The 23001-nt window shown below is 39.6% G+C and overlaps 1 protein-coding gene across 8 annotated transcripts in view; it reads right to left on the bottom strand.

Moving 5' to 3' along the window:
• Positions 1–21342, bottom strand: part of PCDH9 (protocadherin 9) — a 670749-nt gene extending 649407 nt beyond the window's left edge. For 6 of the 8 annotated variants that reach the window (XM_030964716.1, XM_030964639.1, XM_030964788.1 and 3 more), the window contains exons 1-2: positions 20725–21262; positions 16354–19523 (exon numbers count right to left, since the gene is read on the bottom strand). In XM_030964716.1, coding sequence (XP_030820576.1) covers positions 16354–19389 — 3036 coding nt within the window. In that variant the 5' untranslated portion in view covers positions 19390–19523; positions 20725–21262. Of the gene's footprint in view, positions 1–15715; positions 19524–20724; positions 21263–21326 lie in introns of those variants that run through there. The other 2 variants (XM_030964555.1, XR_004061373.1) reach the window with 2 other exon arrangements.
• Between the last annotated feature and the right edge of the window lie 1659 nt (positions 21343–23001).

Here is a 23001-nt window from a genome sequence, read left to right as displayed (position 1 = left end):
CTGCGAGATAAATTAGCTTACAAGCATTCAGTGAACAGGCAGCCTCCCCTCATTCAACATGTGATAAAATGATAACTAGATCACTCATGGGTTTACTGACAATGTATTTATGTTTCATACTTCATATGTTTTAAAATGAAAAATATGTATGTTAGTACTTGCATCAGTTACTTGTTTATGATTTGTGCTAGATTTTTCTTGCTGAAGTTTTATGTATTTACAGCATTTTAAACCACAGTGTGTGTATTTAATGGTAATTGCTTAAAAAATTACAGAACAATTGGTGATTTTTATTCAGATTTTTGGCAGAGCTTGAAGTCTCAGTACAAGTGGAAAAAAATTAATCATTTGTTTGAGAAATAAAAAGTGCAACTCTTTTCATTATTACACTGGCAGAAATATGAGCAATTTTCACAGAGAAAAAAAATCAAAATGTGAGGAAAAAGGTTTTGAGAAAGAGGTTCAAGACCTTCTCCACAACTCTAGAAGTAGCAAGCCTTCCTACATTAGCAATCTTGATTCAAAACTAGGATGTGGTCTAAAGTGAAACTTCTTTGAGAATCTCAGCTACTCTCAACTGGACTTTTTCCCGGCATGCAGTTTAGGATAATACCCTGTCTGTGTAAAAAGAAAGGTCCACGACTCCAAACAGCAGGAGTGCTGAAGTCAAAACAGTATTGCTTGACAGAACTGAATAAAGAAGTCTGAATGCTGCACTTATTTATTTTTGTTTTTAGTAACAGGAAAGATGTGCCCCATCATACACTTGTATTCATTCCAAGCATCTATCACCTGAGTTTGTATATGATGTTATATTGCTTGAAGATGATTCTCACAGCCTGAGCTTAAAAGAAGTTTCGACTCAATTGAAATGCAAAGACAAAATACTGCATTCCTCTCCCAGCTGAGCTTTTATTTAATGTGCCAGATTAAGAAGCTTGCTCTACATTACTGGATCAGAGTCAACACAGTTTGTCCAAGAAACTCAGAGATAAGGGGGAAACAGTTCTTAATCAGGCAAAATTCTCAATAAAATAAATGGGCACTTTGCCCAAGTATGTTCTGCAGAATTTAAAATCATTATGTTTGCCTCAGCTGAGTCTGAAAAAGTGGACTGTTGCTCTTATACCTAAATTTTAGGACAGCTAACTCAATACAGAAGAGAATTAAAACAAACTTCACCCTTCCTGATGTCAATTTTTATCACGCTTTAATCAACTAGGAATCCCCTGAAGAAAATTCACACAGCAAGTTGGAACAGCATAATCTGAAGCTCCAGTGGGTTTGGATTAAGTACAAGGCATTTTACCATTGTGTTAAACGACTTAAAAATATCACAGACCCGTGGACTAGAAATGTGATTATTTTGTCCCCATGATTAGAAAATAGCATCTATTTTATAACTGTACAAGTTCCTGTTAAGGGCACAGACTATCATAACATCACTCAGAAGTATTTATTTTCTTAAAACAGTGGATGCAGTCTGATTTGCATATTCAACTGTTTTCAGTTTAATATGCCTCAGCCTTTTTCTGCTAATTTCATGCTGTCCTGTTGTTCTAAAGATGCTAAAGTATCACAGACACTAAAACGTGAAACTCAGTTTACATAGCTTGGAAATTTTTTCCTAGAAACATTTACCTTTAGACAATACTAAAAAATGTTGTCTATATGCATAAGTAGCTCAAAAGTGGGCCATGACAGACAGTGTCTATGTAGTATCAGATTATTTCAATGTGCTTAAAACTACTCCTCGCATATCACCCTGCAAACAGAGCAACTCAAGAAGTCAGAGCAGTGTATTTTTTACACAGCTATAGTAGAACTATGCGTATAAAAGCAGCAGCTTGGCAGCTCAGAGGTTAAAGTGGTAATTGTGAGAATGGACTGAGCTTCAGCTTCCATAATTCTTGCTATTTAAAGTGAATTACTGCTTCTTGCTTAAACCCGGCTATTACTCAAGAAGCTGCAAGAGAAGGATGCATGCCACAGGACAGAAAAAAGTGATAAGAGATCTTTGCATCTCCTTCAGCCTGTTTGTGGGAGTAAGAAAGAGGGGTTATCACACAAACATGAGGAGACAGATTCAACTCTTGACTACAAGCAAAACCATCAGGGAAACAGTTGTGATTTCACAACTACGAAATTAATGAATATGAAATAAGAATTGGGTTCAGATGGCCTTTACTTAGAGTAAGTAGAGTTACATGCAGCCCTAACCTAAAAAAAAAAAAAAACTTGGGAGCAAATGATATTAGTATCTTTTTGGCCTTTGTCCATGACTATAAAATGGCATTAATATAAATGTGACTCAGACTTGAGATCCCTGGTCACTATTGTAGCCAAGAGCCTAAGTATATGAAATCTCCTTGGCTCTGCTAAAGCACTAGTGCTAAATTCTGGGAAATGATAACACTGATTCATCTCAGAACAGTCTATATATAACAGCAAGACTAGGCACACATAAAATTATGCACTATCTTGCCCCAAGGTTAGCAACATATTCCTAGTAGAAGGAAGAATGTTATTTTCATTCCCTGCAATCATGTGATAAATAGCTGTAGGGCAGATTCAGCAAGATCTCGAAGGTTATGATTTTACAATATAATGAATGTATGTCTAGCTCTCTGCCACCTGAAAAAGCCGCAAAACAAAGCAGGACTTGTCAGTATTTTGCTTATGGCAGAAATCAGACATTGTCCAGGACCCTTTATGAGACACACTGCTACTTCTTAACTAGTTTGATTATAACATTCACTCCAATACTTCAACAGCTCAGCTTTCCAGCATATGGCATAATTGGAAGTAGCAGCCAGCAGGTATCACATGTGAATGGAAAGTGTCTCACACTGAGTAACTACTGACTGTATCAAAATATGTGGTCTTGTAGGTAGGTTGATGGGGGAAAATACTGCTAATAAAAGTATATTGAAAATGAGAGGATAGGTGGAACACCTGCACAGGAACACCTGTATATGAGGCAAGCAAATTACCTAGAAAGTTCAGAAGTAGAAAATATCAAAAAAAAGTCATTGAGATCAGCTCATAAATAAAGAGATGAGACAACACAAAGGAACATTTTAAGAAATATAACCCCCAAACCTAAGGACAGTTTCAGGAGAAACTTTCAAAAGGTGGAACACAAACACTGAGAAGAGCATTCTTAGGAGCAGGCAGACTCAAGCTACAGAACAAAAAAACTCAAAGGCAACCATGCCCAGGACTGCTTACCTCACTTGTAAAGGAACTGACATTCCTAGTCTACTAGGAACATTTATTGTGAACATGGAGTAGACCATGGATGGAATGTTTTATTCTGATCATCCTTCCTATAAAATACTGTGTTTTACTTTAGTAAAAATAGAATACAGGCACATCTATACCATTTCCATCATAAAGTAATGGCCTGTGCTGAATTAATGTTTGATTTTGGTGACTCATATTACTCCGCCTTAGGGGGTGTAATCAAACTATAAACTCAGTCAGGGTGACTGAGTTATAGCCATTGTATGCAGCTGCAATTGTCGTCAATCCAGCACAGTTTGCAGAACAGTAACACGGACATTGAAGATGTATGAAAATGCATTGGAATTACACCAGATGGTGATGCAAGCCTGGCAGGAACACTTAGAGGTACCTCTGCTAATATCATCAGTATTATATGTGAAAGCCCAAGGACTTTAATTCAAGCACGGGACCAAATTGTATGGTTTTTCCAGACAGCAGGACAGACTCACTTGGCATCAGCTGAGAAGTGTTAAACAACCTAGAGTAAGTACACACGTAAATCATATCCTTAAAGGCACCTCCCTGCAAGACAGTGCAGCATGACTTCACACTGAAGTAGGTAAGGCAGTAGAAAATCCTGCTAATGATAAGCTATTGTAGATTCATCTGTACATAGCCAGTAGAGATCAACCCTGAGTGAATTGTTCCAGGCTGACCTTGACTAGCTACAGCAAGGTACAAAATACCTCTTTCTTGTCACCACAAGGATTTTACATTTAGGTAGATATCTCACAACAGCAATCTTGATATAAAACACTTTTTCCTTCAGTGAAGAAAGAATCTTAAAAAAATGAGAAAAGGCACATCACATTCAAAGAGTAATGAGTGTACAGCACAGTCCAAATGTAAATGAGGTTAGGTCTACCTCAGTCAATTGCATTGTGCAAAAGGAGACAAAACTGAAATTTCTCCCTTTCTATTTCAAAAGATTTCTAAGAGCAGCAAAATTTACAGAAGAAAATGTCAAACAAATTGGCTTCACAGATAGATACAGCCATATGATTTCTTTGTGTTTACAAGACTGAATCTTCTGTTGCAAGAGTTAATGCACTTTTTGAAAGTTACTATGGCATGGCTTATAAGCTTCAGTGAGATGTAGTGGCAGTTCAGATTTCATGACAGAATGCTAACTTATCTCTGATACTGAAAAAACTAATGAGGTGCTATATTGTTGCAGAGCAGTGCTACATGCAGAGATATGCAGGCTTTTTTTGTTTTTCATTAACTGTGTAACTGTACAGACATAAAAGTAATGAAAACCCAAAACAGGCAGCAAAAGCTTAAGGCTTTAAAGCTGGAATAGAATTGTGTCAGTGTTTTCTAAAAGAAATATGATAAATTTAAGCAATCTCAGAAAAAGCCCCTGATACTCCCACTAGCGTTTTCTGCTGGGTCTAAGGTCTCATGGGTAGTGCTTAGGTGAAGATCACAATTAAGCCAACATAGGCAATTTATTCTCATGCTGGTTTTATTCAAGTCAAAGCAATGGCATAATGTTAAGCAGTCTTAAGGATTCTCTTTGTTATGTTTGTTGCCTATGGCTTTTAATTGAAGGTGCTATCACAGCACTCCTATCAGATGCCAAATGTCATGAGCAGTAGCAAGCAGGAGCACACAGTGCAGAGGGCTATCCTGACCCCCAACTATCTTTACTGAGGACAGCAGGATGTAAGCTATGACACTTTTCAGTAGCTAGAGGCTTACTAAAATGAATTTCCACAATACTGAATACAACTAAGGCTGCTATTTAGCACTAGGACATGAAAATGTTAAATATTACCAAGTGTGAGACAGCAAATGCAGAGCGTTTTTTAATGTGATCACCACTGATCCAAAGAATGAAAGTTCTAAAATTGGGAATTACTTCTGTGACATACTTTTGACACATAAATATCATAGTTGACAACAAGAAGTACTTTGTCTGGAGGTGATCTGCACCATCTATAAAGCTTCAGAAGGCACTGAATGGAACTGCTGTACTGAAAAGTGCTCAGCACACTGCTTTGAAGAAGTAGACTCAAGGATCACTGACAATCTGTATATCACAGCAGCACTGCCAGCTTTCTTACTAAAGAGTAAGTTTTCCAACAAGTTCAGTCATCTTTAAACCATTTTGAAATGTAAAGATATATGAATGTTTTCATCTCTCCTCCCAATCTCCCTTTCAAATTGCTGAACTCAAGAAGCACTATCCAGTCACTGAGTTGCAATCTCTGCTCTTCTGCTTTGTGATTAACATTTTTTTGTTCTTGTTTTCTTTCAGAATCAATTTTCTATCGTAAGTCTGTGAGACAGCATGCCTATTACAAATTGTGAATGCATTATGCCATATATAAAAGTATGAATGGTCTTATAAAAAGAAAAGACAAAAAAGTGAGCAAATAAAAACATATATGAAATAATTATTTTGTCTACTTTTTTAAACTACAACACATATAGAATGGCTTGCCATATTATGCTGCTATATAGATATGCTTCCAAATGTTTCAAATCCTTGCATCTTAAAGACCATGGTTCATTAAAGGTCTTCGTGTGGACACAAGCAATGTGTGCATATGAGTTGGGTGTACTAGAACAGATTGTGCATAAAATGTGCCACTTCTGCACTGTGATACTATGTATTTGAGGGTGAAATTCAGATTTCTAATATGTGCATAAATACGTTTTACAAAAACAAGCATTCTCAGAGAATAAAAGAAGAGAATAAAAAGAGAAACATGAAAGAACAGAGACAGTATCTCATAAAAGAAAGAGATGTATTTAAGCATCAGCCAAATGATACTATTTTTCATATCATTTATAGTGGAAGCCGGAAGACTGAAATACTTCACAAGCCATTAGTTTCTTAGTACTCTGTGACGGATTAGAATATTTCTTAATCAACTGCTAAAGCAGAGAAGAGGGCCAAAGCCTAGATTCAGCAAAGCCGAGTGATACTGAAGTCCAGGGATGTTCAGTGGGGATGCTATCAATAGACACATCACAAAATCATAGAAGTGCATCAGTTTCTCAAACCTCTCAAAAGGCACCTATGATTTTGTCCATTTCTTAGTCCAGAATTCTGAAAATCACATTAAGAAACAAAAGTTCTGATTTGTTCTCAGGGAAGCAGATCAAAACCCCAAGAATTTTACAAGATTCAAATTACTTGCTGAAGGTTCTGGAGCCTGCTTTGCCCAGAGGCAGCTTGAAAGCCTACACAGCCCCCCCAGAAGTGGTCCTGCCCTACTGGTCATGTCCCTACTTTGGGCTGCATGAGGTTTGTTGCAATGCATTAAAACCACAGCAAGAATGAAGAATAACAAATTCAAATGTATTTAAGTCTCATTCATATTCTCATTTCATTCACACATGATGGACATTCATAAAATTCATACAGATAGTCACCTACAGCTCCATTGTCCACCTAGACTGTACCAGTGCTTTCAACAGAATGGGCATTAGAAGCCAAGACTAACAGGATTGGAGTGACCTCCCTCCATTATATCAATTTTTCTCATCTGTTATGCCACTATAGAAAAATACTGCCATTTTTAAGTTTAGGAAAGAAAAAAGATGTTGTAAACTAAAAATAAAATGCCAGTCACAGCAGCAGATCACCTATCTTGTCTAATTTTGTACTTCTGTTGATTGACAAGCTGGTGCTCTTGTAGAATACAAAGGCAAAAAATCAGGCGTTCAGTTCAAACTGAAATGTTTGACAGATGTAACAGCTTCCTGCAATGAAACTGGTGAAATCTCAAATAGCAAAGTCCATCTCCTGTACAGTAGAGAGATTAAATTTCAACAGGCAATGTTTACCATTCTTAGCAGATGCAGTTTTAATTTGGGGGGGAGAGATGTTATTTGTTTGGTTGGTTGGTTTTGTTTGGTTGGGGGTTTTGTTGGTTTTGTTTGTTTCTTATTTATCCGTCAGTAGTTAAAAATACAGGCTTTGCAACTGGTACACAGCCTACCTCCTGCTGCTCTGGATGCTGCAGACTTCAACACCATTCATGTTTCAGAGTACTGTTGTCACAAACTGAAGGCAATTTCAAATTCTCTTAGTGGTAACCTAGCATGTCACTGACATTTTGGCCTGTATTTTTGCAATGGTGAAAGTGAGACAATCTGACAACTGACTGAAAATTCCTACTGCTATAGACACATACCTTTTACCAGAGAGGTAAAAGAAACATTTTTACACTATAATGCGAATGGTCTGTACTAAAGTTCGCAGAATCAGGTACCAAGGAACATGTATTTCTGAGGAAAGCCAGAAATACTCAGATCAGCACCAAAACAAAATAATTGATGTTTCATTGCACTGTCTTACCAAAATAGATAGATGATGGCCACATAATGGTTTAATAAAAAGTCAGTGAAACTCTTTCTACTAATTTGGAAACTTTTGAATTTGAGTTGCAATCTAAAGAAGACTTCTCAAGGGCAACTGTGCACATACATTTTTGTGCCCACATGCACTGTATTATTCAATGCAATATAATGTAATGTATTATTCAAATTAAAGAAATACATAACCTTAAAACCCTTCTCTTGACCTTGGTGAGAAAAGGAAAGTGAAGAACGTGGATCACACCAAATTATACTTTTCACTGGACGTGGGATGCAACTCACCAAGCTGTGTTGCTCAGCTTTGTCACTCAGCTTAAAGCACCCTATTTTCTTCAGGGTGGGATAAATCACAAACCCACTAAAGTAGACTAGATTTGTTACAGAATTAGAAGTCAAACAAGATGAATCCCACCATAGTCTCAACAGAAGCAAAATGCACTGTGTGCTGAGGTACTACCAGCAATGTGTACTGGTGAAAACTGTACCAACTGTACTTTCTGTGAACATGACTTACAGAAATAAGGTTAGATCCACCATCAGAAGCTGGGCACCTGAAGCAATCATGATAATATTCATCACACGCTCTAAAAAGAGGGACTGGAATAACAACAATATTCTCAAAACCTAGCTCACTGAATGGAAAGCTACTAAAACCAGGAGTTAAATATAATTCCCTATCAGGCTGTGCAGCCTGTCAACACAGGAAGGAGGTGTTATCTCAAAATTCATTAGTCTTCACCTTTCTCTGAAGCTCCTGCATCTCTTCCTGTAAAATCAAGCTTTTGTGAAAACTTTCTTGTAAATAATTTTGGTAAGAGAAGATAGACCTCAGTGGTCAAAGCATTTCACCATGAAGTTCAGCAGAGCAGCTACATAGGTCACATGTAGAAACATATGCATCCTACAGAACATTTACATCAGAGAGACAATTGTTTCCATAACTTTATGTGTTATGAAGGAGACATATATTTACATCTAGCAGGCATAGCCATTTAAGAGATACTACTGCAGGCTACAAATCAACAGAACAGCAAAGAAGAAGAGCAAAAGAACAGCACAGAATTTGGAAGAATAGCAAAATACCATTCATAATGAAGCATGGTCTTCCTCTTGACTTTTTCAGTGTTTTAAAGGCTCTATGACCTTACAAGGCATAGGCTAAATTAGTTCATTTGATGAAAAATATTGTACAGGCAGATATTTAACACTTTTTAATGATAAAGAAAACCAATAAGAGATTTTTCTTGCTAGTAACACATGAAAGCCTAGGAGGTGATAAGAACATCCTTCAGAACTACAAATGAAGCATCTGGCAATTTCACTGGGAGGAATGAGAGCAAATGAACGAACATCAGTTTCAGGCTACAAAGTATTTTACAAATCAATATCAGTAGTGATTCTCTTTCAGCTATCAGCCAGTGAGAATATCCGATTTCATTTTCTGGACTGGGAAGAGATGGTTATTTTAAAACCACCTTTCTGCAAACCTGGGGTGGGAAGCAAAGGAAGAAAGAAAAATCCTGCTGATCTTTCCCATTTTATCAGATTCAGCTCAAAATGAAAGGATTTTTAATTCACTTCACTTCTGATTAATTTTACATATTTTTTAGATTTTGGAAATATTATCTCAATATTATCCTATTGTTTTTATAAAGAAGTTTATATTAGAAAGAGCTGCAGATGGAATAAACCAGCAGATTTATCCCAGCTTGAATTCAACTTCAAATGATGAACTGCTACTCTAGAAAAAGGCTCTTTATAATCCTCTTGTAACCGGAAGTGTGCATTTTCTGAACCAACTTTCAAGTAATAATATTAATATTTGCGCACAAAAAGTTCAGAGTGACTTTTACAAAAAAATTGGCAAAACTACAGCATCAGGTCATAGGAAACTACACATTCTACACACCAAAAGCTCCTGAATATGAATATTTACAATGAAATGAATAATTACAAGATTTTCTCTCTGTGCAACAGAAGATACAGGACAACCTGTGTCAAGACTTTAAAACAAATCTCCCCCACACCACCCTCCACTTCACTTGCTGCAAAAGAAAGAGAAGCAAAAAATGGGTAACTTTTGAGATTGGTACAATTTAAACATCTCAGTATGATCACAGATCTAATTTTTAACTACCTTTCTCTGTATTATCACATATAACTCAGAGTATATGCAAAACCCAAAAATTAAATTGGGAATGAAGGCCAAATCATTCCAAGATTTGAATGTCCAGATACTTTTAGAAAGATTAACAAGAATTTTGTACCAAAATTGTAGCAGCCTTTATGTTTTCCTGAAACACAGTGGTCCCAGGAATAATATATACACAGGTTTGTATGGCTACAACAGTACTGCTGTTCAAAACAATTTATTTTCTTATTTCAAATTTTTGTAATTTCACAACCAGTGAAAAAGTAGCAATATCAATTTAAGTTGTCTTCTGCCAGAAATAGCTATTTCTGCTTCAAGAGAGAGTTTATAGCTCGCTAGAAAATAACGCATTGCAAGAAAATTATTGCAACTCCTTTAGGAGGAATTTTTTTGTATGGCGTTTTAATTGTAAGGGAACGGTTAACATGCATTTTGTGTCTAGACTAGCACTTAAAATCTCAGTTAGGTAAGATGCTAAAGCCCCTTACATAGCAAATGTCTTTCTAAAAGACAGAAATGAACAAAAGATGTTCTCCTCCCCCCATATTTCAGTAAAATATGATAGCATCCATTCATCTCTTATGTACAGTCTGGTAAGTCTTTCCACTCAAAGGAATGTTATCTCATGTAAACCAGAAATGAACTGACTAAGTGCCCACATCAGTGTATGGGGATAAATAATTTTACATACATTGTGCCAAGGGCTGGAAAGCCAAAGAAATGAAAGAAGCAAAAAATGATACATGATTCTATGTATGTTCTTTTCCTTCAGTGAGGACATGGACATTACAGAATGCATGCAACATGGCCACACTTGGATAGCAACTGAGGAAACTTATGAATATAGATTTTACAGACCACCATGATGTTCTGTGACCAGAATATCAGGTAGCACCTTTAATCCCTGTTAGGTCTTTCAGAACACTTTATGTCCATTCTGTCAGTTAAATCCTAAATGTTCAATGCAATTAAATGGTAGAATAAGAAAATACAGCATCTCCTGAACTTAATGAAACTTGAATACAGCTATTCTTGAACAGAAATTGCCTAGATGAGGATCTATCCATAGGCATTACGTACCTGGCCCTTGACAGTATTTGTATAAGATAAACAATATTAAAAAAAGTTAGAATCCTAGAACTGATGGAGCAAAATTACTCAGGACTTGAAACCTGCACTTCAGACAGGTAGACTGTTCCCGTAAAGAGCTGCTGAATGTAAATGGGTCACAGTTTTCATATCTTTAACATCTGTTGTTTATACCCAAGAAAGCACATCAGGGGCAAGAAAATTAATTCCCCAATTGCTGTCAACTGCGTTAGGGAACAGCAATAAACAGCTTACTGTAAGCCTCTAGCTACAATAAAACTGCTGTCAATAAAGTGTGGCTGATATGGTTTTGCTGTGCTAGAGAGAAAAGATTCTTTGGAACTGAAAATCTGAAATGGAAACTAAAAAGATTCTTCCTTGTTCCTATATATAAAAGAAAATTATCACAAAATTGCAATAGCATAAAACTCTCAAGATCCAGTTCTCACTCACGTGTGTGGCACAAATTTCTTAGCATATGTGAAACTTTGGCTTTGGATATTCGGGACAGATGAGACTCCAGTGATTCTGATAAAAATCACATGCACAGGAAACATTTAAAGACAAATGAAGATTACTAAGCTTTCACTGTCTGATCTGTATACACAAAATGTTCCCTAGTCTAGTTGAGCACATCTACTGTCACTATTGAAAATGGTATTATAGCTTAGGGTTGTGTTCAGATATCCATTATAGCTCACAGTTTTCACATGCTCATAAGTTTCTGAAAAATTCTTCTTTTCAGCTGAAATTTTCCATGCTTGGTCTCAGCTCAAAGATGGATTTCTTTAGACAGTTCAGCGAAATCTGTTAACCTATTTTTCAGTTATTCAACAATAGAAAAAATACACTGTACATGATCACCATTTCTAATATTTTAGTATAGATATACAAATATACAGAACTAGAAAACATTTGAATTTTACATGCAGACACTTTTCCAGCTGACTAGTCCTCACCCAAGACTAATATCCATGCTAACACATAAACCAAACTATGCATACAAAAGAATGTATGTTTTTTTATTTATACTAAGTGATGAAACAAGGCCACTAAAAATAATACTGCACACAGAATTGTGGAATGCTATGGTTACAGAATTTTAATATTTGCAGGTGACATAAGCTCTGCACTGCTGTAACAATGCAGATTTCCATCAACTTATGCACCTTGTAATTGCCATTCTTAGCATATCAAATTAAGAGTCATTCATGTTTTCAGCTTTTCTTTTCTCTTACATAAACTCCAAACTTACAAATTTAAACACTCCAAAATAAGATAACATCAATTAGATTTACCACATGAAGCTTAAGTGATGTGCATTGATCAGCAGGAGCCTGGCTACTTGTTCCTTGATCAGGCAAGAAGTCCATTGGCTAAAAAAGGAATAAAGCAATCTCTACAGAGCTTATGTTATTGAGTAAAAGATTAAAAATATACTTTAGTATGGAATGTACTTAATGTGTCATTTGAGCCCCAAGTCCTTAATTTCTGCCACTAGAGCAGAGAAATACAAGGACAGTGTTAACATATATTCAACTTTCCTGAATCTTCTAGAAGTGTGCATATTTCCAAAATTTCTAAATTATCACTTTGATTCAGAAAAGTGCTTATAGTGTGCTTACAACTTTTTCTTGAAGACAACATCCCAAGTCACTTGGACTTTGAGGATCTGCTTCAGTTTTACACATTAAATGAAAGTTAAGCACATGCCTAAATGCATTTTGATTAGGAATGAAGACTGAAGGTTTTGCCCATAACCTATACTGATACACATTTTTAAACCTGTGTTATTTGTCACTACTGCGCTTTAAATCCGATTAAATGAAGTTGTTATAATTTAAAATTGGGATAACCACAGTAAATTGGCCTTAATTTCTTTTATTATTTAATCTATTGTTAATCTAATGACATTGAGTAGGAGTTTTTGTCTGTTTATTTGCTTTTCAAACGAGGTCTTTCACATAGAAGAGTACAACATGTCGTCTTCTGCTGTATTTCTATGTAGCTGTTTGGTGTAATGACTTACTAATTTGAAGCGCATTTTAAAGTTCAATCAAATACTGAAAAGAACACTGATTGAGAAGCCTGCATAGATTTCAGTATTCTTTATGAGTCATAACACTGATTTTGGAAGCTTAGCTATATGAGCTGGTGGTGTGCAACATCCTTTCCATACTCCTAATTATGTGAATTAGCATTTAGAACAATCCCAAGTTCAAGTATTCAAAAATGCTCTTTTCAGAGCATCCACCAGGTTTACTGCAAGATAGGCACTTGAAGGAGGCTTTGGTTTTCATACTGGGTACTTGTGAAACATCAGTCTGTACAATTCAAAGTCACATGTAAAAACTTAACCACAGAATTTCCACTAAATTTATTGATGATTGCACAGAAATTGCCCATCAAAAAAATAAAACCCCAAAACCCCACAAACCCCCCTCAAAAACATAAGAATTTTTTATTGAACAATATATTTTAAATTCTAAATGCTTTTTATTTAAGACCCAGTTCTAACAGATTTCTAGGGCCACGTGGCCAACAAAAGCATCGGGATTTTGCTTGAATGGAGTCCAAGTGCTGACTTAGGTCTCAGCTCTTTGCTAATATTAATGTATCTGCAAGACACACTATGTGTGTGCTTACCTTGAACTAAAAGAAATTGTAAGTAAAGATGGAGGATGCTAGTATTTCTTAGACATATATTTATCCTATATTTCATCTTTCCCTATCTTAACATCATCCACAACAATTCCCATGCTTTTTACAAAACCCACCAAGTTACTGAATCTACATAAGTAACCTAACTCAACATTAAATGCAGAGAAATTAGTTATGTTAAACCTGATGAAAACAGTATAATGCCACAGAACTAAGTATCTCTTCCTAAAGGAATTTGTAAAAATTGTTTTCAGATGCTGTGGCATTAGCACACACTACTGTTCAGTAAGATCTGAATCTGAATTCTTTAAATCTGAATACTTTACTTAAAGGCCATAATCTATGACAATTTTTTTAAAGACCTATGATGGTGTATTTCACTTCTGTGCAAATGAGTATTAGCTAAGATGCATCATAATTTTAGGAATTACAGACAGAAGAATAGGAAGATTGTTGATGATTACTACCATTGATGGTTATACTACTCCTGCCAAAATTGAAAAGGAAGCCTAAAAAGATCACGCCCTGTAACACTCATCATTGGGAGAAAAAAACCAAAAAGACACTATATCATTCCCCACAGAATAAAAATATACAAACTCAGATTAGGTAACTGTCTACCTAAGAAAGAGTTGTATTTTCATTTACATGTAATGATACAGCTTTTTCAGGAAGCAATCCAAATCATGAGTATCTACTGACTTCAAAAAGGATACACTAAGAACTCAGTGAAATTTGAATCAAGTCCATATATAGTTATAATTACCGATATTATTAAATGGAGACGGGGGTATTTAATGTAATTAACACAGGTAACTTTGGAAATACTGCTAGTTGTTTTTGTATGGGTGTGGGAGTTTTATTCCCCTCGTGTTCAATTTCGCCATGCAGAGCTTACACATTCTGTCAGGTAAAAAATTCTGGGTGTCCCAACTGCCTCTAGATACTATGGGGAGTTAAGTCTGAGTTTTCTGATAGGATTTGGAAATTGATGTTTAAATTAAAATCATTTCAGAACAGAAAAGGAATGTGTGGTTTGGAGTCATAACATTTTGCAACTAAAACTGAGGAGAAAACCTCAGACAAGTAAGCACAGACTTTGCAGAGCTCTTCTATAATTTTTGGGGTTTTTTTAATAGTTTTTTATTAACTTACACTGACAATGTGTGTACAGTGCCGTGAGATGGCTTAGGGAGTAGATTCTTCTTAAAAGCCCCTTAGAGAGATCAGGGGTTTGTGAGATTCTTCTGTGGTGTTTTCAGTGTCTCATAAAGGAGGAGTTGTGTCAGAGCAGTTACTTTAGCAGAGCTGCCTCCAAAGTGCTCGTTTTCTTCTTAGCACCTTGGCAGTGTGACACCTCACAGACACGCAAAGTCAAGACACTTCTGGGAACGCCACATTCACCTCAGCTAAGGCTAACGCAACAACAACAGAATGACTTTGCCCTAAACTTGGCTACCGTCAAAATCCTTCTGCAAGGACAAGCCTAAATGTGCCTCGCTCGGCTCGCTAGGATCCACATCCCTGACAAACTCAGACAAACCACCGTCACTCGGGGGACGCTGCGAGGAGCACGGACGCGACTCCCGGCACGGAGGGAGCCGGCGGCCCCGGGCGCGCTCCGGGCCCAGGCGCGCTCCCTGCCCACGCGCCCTGCCCGCGCGCTCCCGGCCCCCGCAGCCTCCGCAGGGCTGGCGCGGGGCCAGCGCGCGCCGCGCGGTGCCTTGGCGCCACCTACGGGCCGCGCGCGCGCGCGCTCCCGCGGCGCCCGCAAGAGGAGCGCCCGTAAAATGAATTAAGACAGCACCGCGTATAAATCTTTATTAGCAAGGAGTTATTAGACCTAAGGAGGAGGAAAATAAAAAAATTAAAACCAAAAAGCACACCTAATGCTGGATTTGGTTGAAATATGAGTCTCTCAGGTTCCTAATCCCTCTTCATATGGCGGGTTCCACAGTTCAAAATGAGATATGTCAGATCACTTATGCATTACTAAGATGAGGAAATATTTACAATGGGCTGACTTTTTTTTTCTTTTTCCTGCATAATTCAGATGTATTCAGAGAACGCATTTCTTTCAAAAGTATGCTTTGGCAATTTTTTTAAAATATGCAGCAAACTGTATATGCGATACCAACTTTCATCTATTACAACAAAATTATGTTGAACTCAAACAAGAGGAAGACTTACGTATGGCTTAGTTATATCCTACCAATAAACCACGTGCTTCACTGATGAAGTAGCTTGGAAATTTGGCTGTCTTTGTTAGGGAAAAAAAAATTAACCCTTTTAGTAACACTAACTTAGCAAGGTTCCAAATCAGCTGGAACAGCAAAAGAAATTCAAGCCAATTCACTTTGAAATTTGAAACAATGTACATATCCCTTCAACCTTGAAGCAGTCAAATTTCTGACTGAAATTTAGCACATACGGAAACAGTTCTTCAATAAGTTTTACAATTGGACAGTTAAATACTGGGGAGAAAAAAAAAAGTCTTTTTTTCTATTTTTGCTCATGCACATGTATGTGCACATGCATAGTCCTCTAACAATCAAAATTCTTCAAAACCCAAAGTATCAGAGGCATTTTGCAAACACATGATTAAGCCCCAGGCAAATGATAAAGAGGTCAAGGTTTTTGTTTGTTTGTTCTTGTTTTTGGTGTTTGGTTCAGGTTTTTTTTTGTTCCCCCCACAATGTTAGCTAAATTAAATTAGCATGAAACAAACCAAAAAAAAAAACAAACCCCACAACACAGTGGCACTTTTAATACTGGTTGATCGGGCACTTGTATGCAGTACTTATAGACCAGTAAAAGTGCTCGTTTACCTGTCTGGTGTGTAAGGGGCCCTTTGTCTTGAAGCCTCCTTGGGAACTGCACTCTGAGGCACTGAAGTGATCTGAACTAGTGGAAGAGCGTTTGGAAAGGGTGTCACAACCACCAACAAAGGTGTTGTCCAACGGGAGTTCCTGAATCACATGGTGCTTTTTCACTGAAACTGGAGTGTCAGGTTTGAGATGAAAAGCAGACTGCGGAGAGGCAGATTTGTAATGCTTGGCAAGATCAGGACTGTTAGGCTTAAAGGTTGATGGTGGTGCTGTGCCCCAATCAAATCTTCCTATACTTTGCTCCTCCAGCTCTGCTGGAAGGCTTATTGTCCCGTTGATAGGTTCATGAACTGCATCATCAGGTTTGGACTCCTCAATAGTCACAAAGTTCAAAAGAGAGCTCTTTGGAGATTTCCTTTTCTTCCTTTTCTTTTTCTTGTTTTGCTTGTTTTCCTGATTGGGAGACATCCACTCAGCACCTTGCTTGCTCCTCTGGGCAGCTTTGAATCTGGATGCATGTCGACAGCGAACAAGAACCGTGACAAATATCACCACTATGACAACCATGGCACCTGCCACGATAGCGATCATGATTGTGAGATAGTCCTCATTTTGGTAGGGTTGGCTACTGTCCCCTATGTTCCGATCCAAAGGTGTTTCCATAGTCCTGCGTATCAAGTCATAAATGTAAGAGGCATTTCCAGCAGTATCATTTACATATAAAAACACAAGCACAAGAGTATGCAGGGATTTGGGATAACCCAAATCACTTATGTTGACAACTAAGCGATGCAGGCCCACGTCATTAGGAGTTGGTTTTTCTTCCAGAGTGATATTACCTGTCACTGGATCAATCCGAAACAAACCCTTGTTATTGCCGCTTACAATTGTGTACTTCAGCTCAGCGTTCATGCCAGTGTCTATATCCACAGCAAAGACTTCGGCTACCACCGATCCTGGAATTGCTGAGAGTGGCACGAGCTTAAAAGAAGTATTAGAAGGTGGGTAGATGACAACAGGACTGTTATCATTAACATCCATCACGTTTATTGTTACTTTTGCTGTAGAAGAGCGAGGAGGTTGCCCTCCATCCACTGCCTTAACATCAAAGGTGTAAGAGCTCTGCTGTTCTCGATCAAAAGAAACGTTGGACTTTATAACTCCAGAGTACGGATCCAGCACAAAGTTTTCATTGTCATTCAGGATGGAAAGGGTCACTGCTTTATTTTCCCCAGCATCTGCATCAGTCACTGTGATCACCCCCACCGTGCTATACTTTGGTAAGTTCTCTGATACGAAAAACTGGAAATGATTATGAGTAAATTTGGGACTGTTGTCATTTTCGTCCAACACAGTAACAATTACAGCCGCCTGACTCTGCAAAGGAGGGGTGCCGTTATCTCGGGCTGTAACAGTGAATATGAAACGTTCCTGCTCTTCTCTGTCAAAAACTCTGGAGGCTGTCAAAACTCCCGTCTTTCGATCCAGATCGAAAAAGGAGGCATTAGGACCAAGCTGATAAACAATGTCTGCATTTTTCCCACTGTCTTCATCTGTGGCACTAATAGTTGTTAAGTATAGACCACGCCGGTTGTTTTCAGAAACTGACAGCTCAATTACAGGCTGGCTGAAAATCGGAGGGTTGTCATTTTCATCCTCCAGCTTAACTCTTACCAGGGCAGTCTGGTTCAAGCTCGGCTTGCCAGAATCAGAAGCCACAATTTTAAAGCTGAATTCTTTGGTGCCCTCATAGTCCAACAAGGAAGAGGTCTCTAACAAATACTGGTTGTCGTAAACTGCTTTCAAGTGGAAGGGGACCTCTCTCTCAATGAAACAGATCACTTTGCCATTCACATCAGTGTCCTTATCTGAAACCGTAATTAGGGCAATCTTTGTATTGATGGGATCTTTCTCAGATAAGTACACTGTGCCATTGATGGGACTTATTATGTACCTGAGGTCTATGTTAGGAGGGTTATCATTTACATCAGTGACATTGATGGTCACAGTTGCCCGGGCTGGTGTAGAGCTACCATCACTAGCCAGCACTGTCACTTTGTGAATAGCAGTCTCTTCTCGATCTAAGGACCTCTGAACTGTAATCAGCCCTGTGGTGTTGTTTAAAGCAAAAAATCTTTTGGTTGCAGGGGCGACTTGGGCACCAAAAATATATCTGATTTCTGCATTGCTTCCTATATCAGCATCTGTAGCATGAAGCTGAATTACAGAGGTGCCTACAGGGGCATTCTCTGGTATATGGACCTCTACTTGACTCTCTTTAAAGACTGGCCTGTTATCATTGACATCACTTACTGTGACTTGCAGGATAGCTGTGCTGGATTTCTGGGGGGTACCTCCATCCTCCACTTTGATTTTCATCACGTAGGTGTCCTTTTGCTCTCTGTCCAAGTTCTGCTGCACAATCAGCTGAGGCCATTTCTCCCCTTCTGGAGTTTCTACAATATCCAGTCCAAAGACACTCTGCCCATTTAACAACTCATAGTGCTGCACACCATTGAAACCTGTGTCAGGATCTGTTGCTGATGGGATTGGAAAGCGACTGTTGATCAGAGTGTTTTCTGGGATGGAGATATTGATGACAGGGGATGGAAACATAGGTGCATTGTCATTAGTATCCTTTACAATGATTTTTATTTTGATCAGCCTAAAAAAGTCATTGGGGAGAATCACCACTTCAAGTTCAAAGAAACACTCGTTTTCTTCTGCATAGGAAGCTCCAGCACATAGTTTTTCTCTGTCTATTCTGTTAGATGTTGTAAAGATTTCCCCCGTGTTACTGGACACTTTGACCAGAGGCGCGTCCCCTGCTTTAGACACCAGTCTGTAGACAAGGCTGGCACTGGTCCCTGTGGCAGCATTGATATGAGAAATGTTCAGGTCCTTTGGTATGTTCCCTATGGGCACATTTTCAGGCAGCTCCTCTCTAATAGTGTAAATAAGTTCTTGAGCTATAGCAGAATCCAGTCTTAAACAGGCAATCAAAGCGGCCAACAGGTAAAAATCCCTCAGGTCCATGATAATGTTTTTATTCTCTTTCCACGGATTTTAGGACTTAAAGGTTTCCAGAGAGGAATGATGCGCGATTTGCAAGAGGAGGCATGCATGGACTGCAGGATGCATTACATCTCATTTCTTATTTGGAGACATCACTGTCAACACAACCACATAGAACAGCATTATTGTTTTTTTAGGCATGATAAATCCACAATCTCCAACTACTACTTGTTTTTGCAATGCATGCTTCCAGCAGTACATTTTCCTACTGCTCCCTTTTACAAGCCAGCCCTCCGGACAAATGCACCAATATCCCATCAGCTGCATTTGCTCAGAGCACGAATGAAAATAACTACTTGCAGGATTAAGCGCAGCTACTGTTTCCACACGTACTTTCTGAATAATTTCTTGGTACACCGTGTAATCCCTAAAGTGCATTCCCCCTCTACCCTCCTCCACCCAGTCATTGGTACAAGTAAAAAACCTCCCTGGACTACTTCTAGATTCTAACTGCCATGCCAGCTGCCAAATGTAATTTGCTGTTTGCTTCCATATGTATTTTTTAGCTCTTGCTAACCAGATTTTTCTCTGCTCGCTGTGCCTCGCATGCCCCTCTATAGCTATCGTACTGGGAAATAACCACCCGGACACGCTGCTGCTGCAGCAGTCGTCACTGGCTACTTCACATCCCTGTTAACTGATGAGACAATAACAGGACTTACAGTTTCTTACACTCAGCTCAATGTTTCTTCTCCAGATGTTGGATACTTCTCCTTCTGTTTAATAACCTAAAACTTTATTTTTTTTAAACACAGTCTAAATCAGGAGGCTGGAAATTCCAAATGTAACTTAGAAGCAGGAAGCATGTTTACAGATGGGGGGAATATACATTTTCTGATGACATGAGGAGGAAAAAAGGTGCAGCCTTTCCCCACTGACACTGGTCTCCCTTCAGGATGGTATTAGCAGCTGCCACATATAAATACTGCAGACTAATAATGCAGGTGGAAGAAAAAAAAAAAAAAGGAAAGCGACTGACAGACTTCTGTTTGCATGCATTGCTAACCGTGCATTATCGGGGTGCAAGGCTGCCAGCACCTACAGTTTGACGGAACTAGGCAGCCCCGAGCACTAATCTTATCTGCATTAAGCTGCACGGTAACTGATGCCTGTGATTACTTCCAGCAGAGTAATGCAGGTAGGGATGCAGAGACAGCGAGTAGGTGAGCCTTTCCCACCAACACCAACAGAATCCCAAACACTGATTCTCTCCCTAGATAAACATACTGTGTGCTGGCTTTTTTTTTTTTTCTTTAAAGGAAATGCATCCCAGCTTAAGGGTAACTTTGCACTTACGTTAGTTGTCTACCTTTGACGATCTGCTGCAGCTAAGCAATGATCTGTTCCAGCAGATACAGCACAATGCATCTGGTAAATCACCAGTTTTGGAGAAATCAGCAGCAGCCAAACGCTTCCTCCTCGAGATATGTGTTGCTTCGGGGTGGCAAATTATCAACTCCAGGGAACAAATTCACAGTTCTGTCGTTAGTCATCCTCTCCACGTTTCATTCCTGTGAAGCGGTGATCCTTTGGGTGCCTAACGTGCACGCAACAACCCAAACAAACAGCAAGAGAAAAATCCGGTGCACTTCTTAGAGCGGGGGTATTTTCCACTCTGCACTGCACACCATTCCCGTCCCTCTCTCGGCAGAGCAGAGGCAGCTACATGAAGTCTGCAACTTCTGACTGGAAATGGCAAGAGTTGGTCTGACGGTGCTTCTCCCTCTTTAGCTCTGGGGTGACAGTTGCCCAAAAAAAAAAAAAAAAATCAAAAAAATCAAAAAAAGAAATCCTAATAGGTTATTGCTTTAGTGACGGGAGGAAGCGGCGGCGCTTTCCCTCCTCCCTCCCTCCCTCCTTCCCTCCCTCCTCCCTCCCAGCCTCTCTCCCTCACATACGCTCTCTCCTTCTCCCTCTCTCTCTCTGAACTGAAATTCTTGATATAACTCTCAATAAGCCCAGAGGGAGGGTGGGAGCGGAGCGAGGCCACCCCTCCCGCCGCACCGCATTGGCCCGCGCCGGCGGGGGCGGTGGATGGCGGAGCGCGGCCGCGGCATTGGCCGCCGGGCACGTCGCTCCCGGCCCGGCCGGGCGGGAGGGGCTGCGCGCCGCGCGGAGGGCACCGGCGGGGCTGGGGGGACGCGGCGGGAGCGCGGCGTTCCGCGGCAGGAGCGCGGCGGACACGGGCGGGCGGAGGGCGGGCGAGCGCTCTGCGGTCGGGGGGCGCGGAGGGGGCGGAAAGCAGCGCCGGGTTTGCGCGCGGCTGAGGGGTAATTTGGGAACAAGGGCTCGGGGTGCGTTCGGGTTGGCGGCGCGGTGTGAGGTTTTCCGGGGGCGGGGGATGCCTCCGTGCCGGCTCGGTGTCGCTTGCGCGGGGCAGCGCGGCAGCCCGTGGTGCGGTGCGGGCCCGGCGCGGAGCGCAGCGCTGGCCGTGGGGCCGGCGCCGCGCAGGTTCGGAGGCAATCGCCTGCCCCGGCCCGCCTTCGCCCGGTTCGGCCTTATATTTAATACATGCCCTTTCATCTATAATTCAGGCTGCTCTGACTCCAGCTCTGTCTCGGCTCCCATTTACGCCTGCACACCTTTCTCCTTCCCTTTCCCGAAGGGTCAGAGAGACACTCGCCAAGGGAGGGAGAGAGCTACTCTGCTGGTTTGGGTTTTGTCTGCTTAAACATTGAACTGGAAAAGATTCCTCCTCTCTGTGGTTTGATAAATAATAAAAGTGATCGTTTCGCCTTCCCCATAAATGACACAGGTAAATTATCCAGCTAGCCACAAAGCAGCATCACATGCCTGGAAGACACTGTAATAAAATGCCAATGTATTATGATATGAGTGACCTCAAAAGTGTGACAAGAAGATGATTATAGTGCATTATCTATAGTGCATTATACGTAGTGCCTTTTTCAACGTTTTCTGAAGCATGAATGAACATCTATTTGACTGTGCTTTTATTGCTAGCTTTTCTCAGCTTGAACTTACAAGCTGTATGCTAGAACCTATCCAATTTAGTATGCCCAGGTACGTGGCCATGCGGGCTGCTGCTTCTGGTTAAGCCTTTCAAATATATATGCATAGGAAAAAAACAACGATAACATCAGCATTTGACTTTTTCTGTATGTGGTACTGTCTCATTTGCACATTTTCAGTGGATAGCGTTGGTGAGCTAAAGATCGGAGTTTTACCTTGAAGATTTTACATTTTCACATGCAGGCTCTTAGGCTCTTATATGTGTCTGCACATAGGATGCACTATTAACAAATGGTGGGAGCTACTTGTACCTCTCAGAGATCAGTAATTTGCATGGTTTGGAATTGTGTGCTACATACTGAACAATGTACATATCCTTGCAAGTCATATGGATGCAGACACTGTATGTGAGCATTGCACATCCTGTAATCCCAGGATGCGTAAAGATTAAACACTCTCAGTTTTGCTGTGCTTTGTAGTTATGTCCAAAAATACTCTTGTTACTGTTACACACAAAAAAAAATTGATCCCGGTTTTGATGGCATCAAGTAACGTTAGAAAACGGAACTGGATCTAATAATAGTTTAAGAAAAATGTTCATTA

The sequence above is a fragment of the Camarhynchus parvulus genome, chromosome 1, assembly GCF_901933205.1.
Source record: "Camarhynchus parvulus chromosome 1, STF_HiC, whole genome shotgun sequence".
Classification (NCBI taxonomy): domain Eukaryota; kingdom Metazoa; phylum Chordata; class Aves; order Passeriformes; family Thraupidae; genus Camarhynchus; species Camarhynchus parvulus.
The sequence above is the reverse complement of the archived record's forward strand: the minus strand, read 5'-3'. Positions and strand labels throughout refer to the sequence as shown.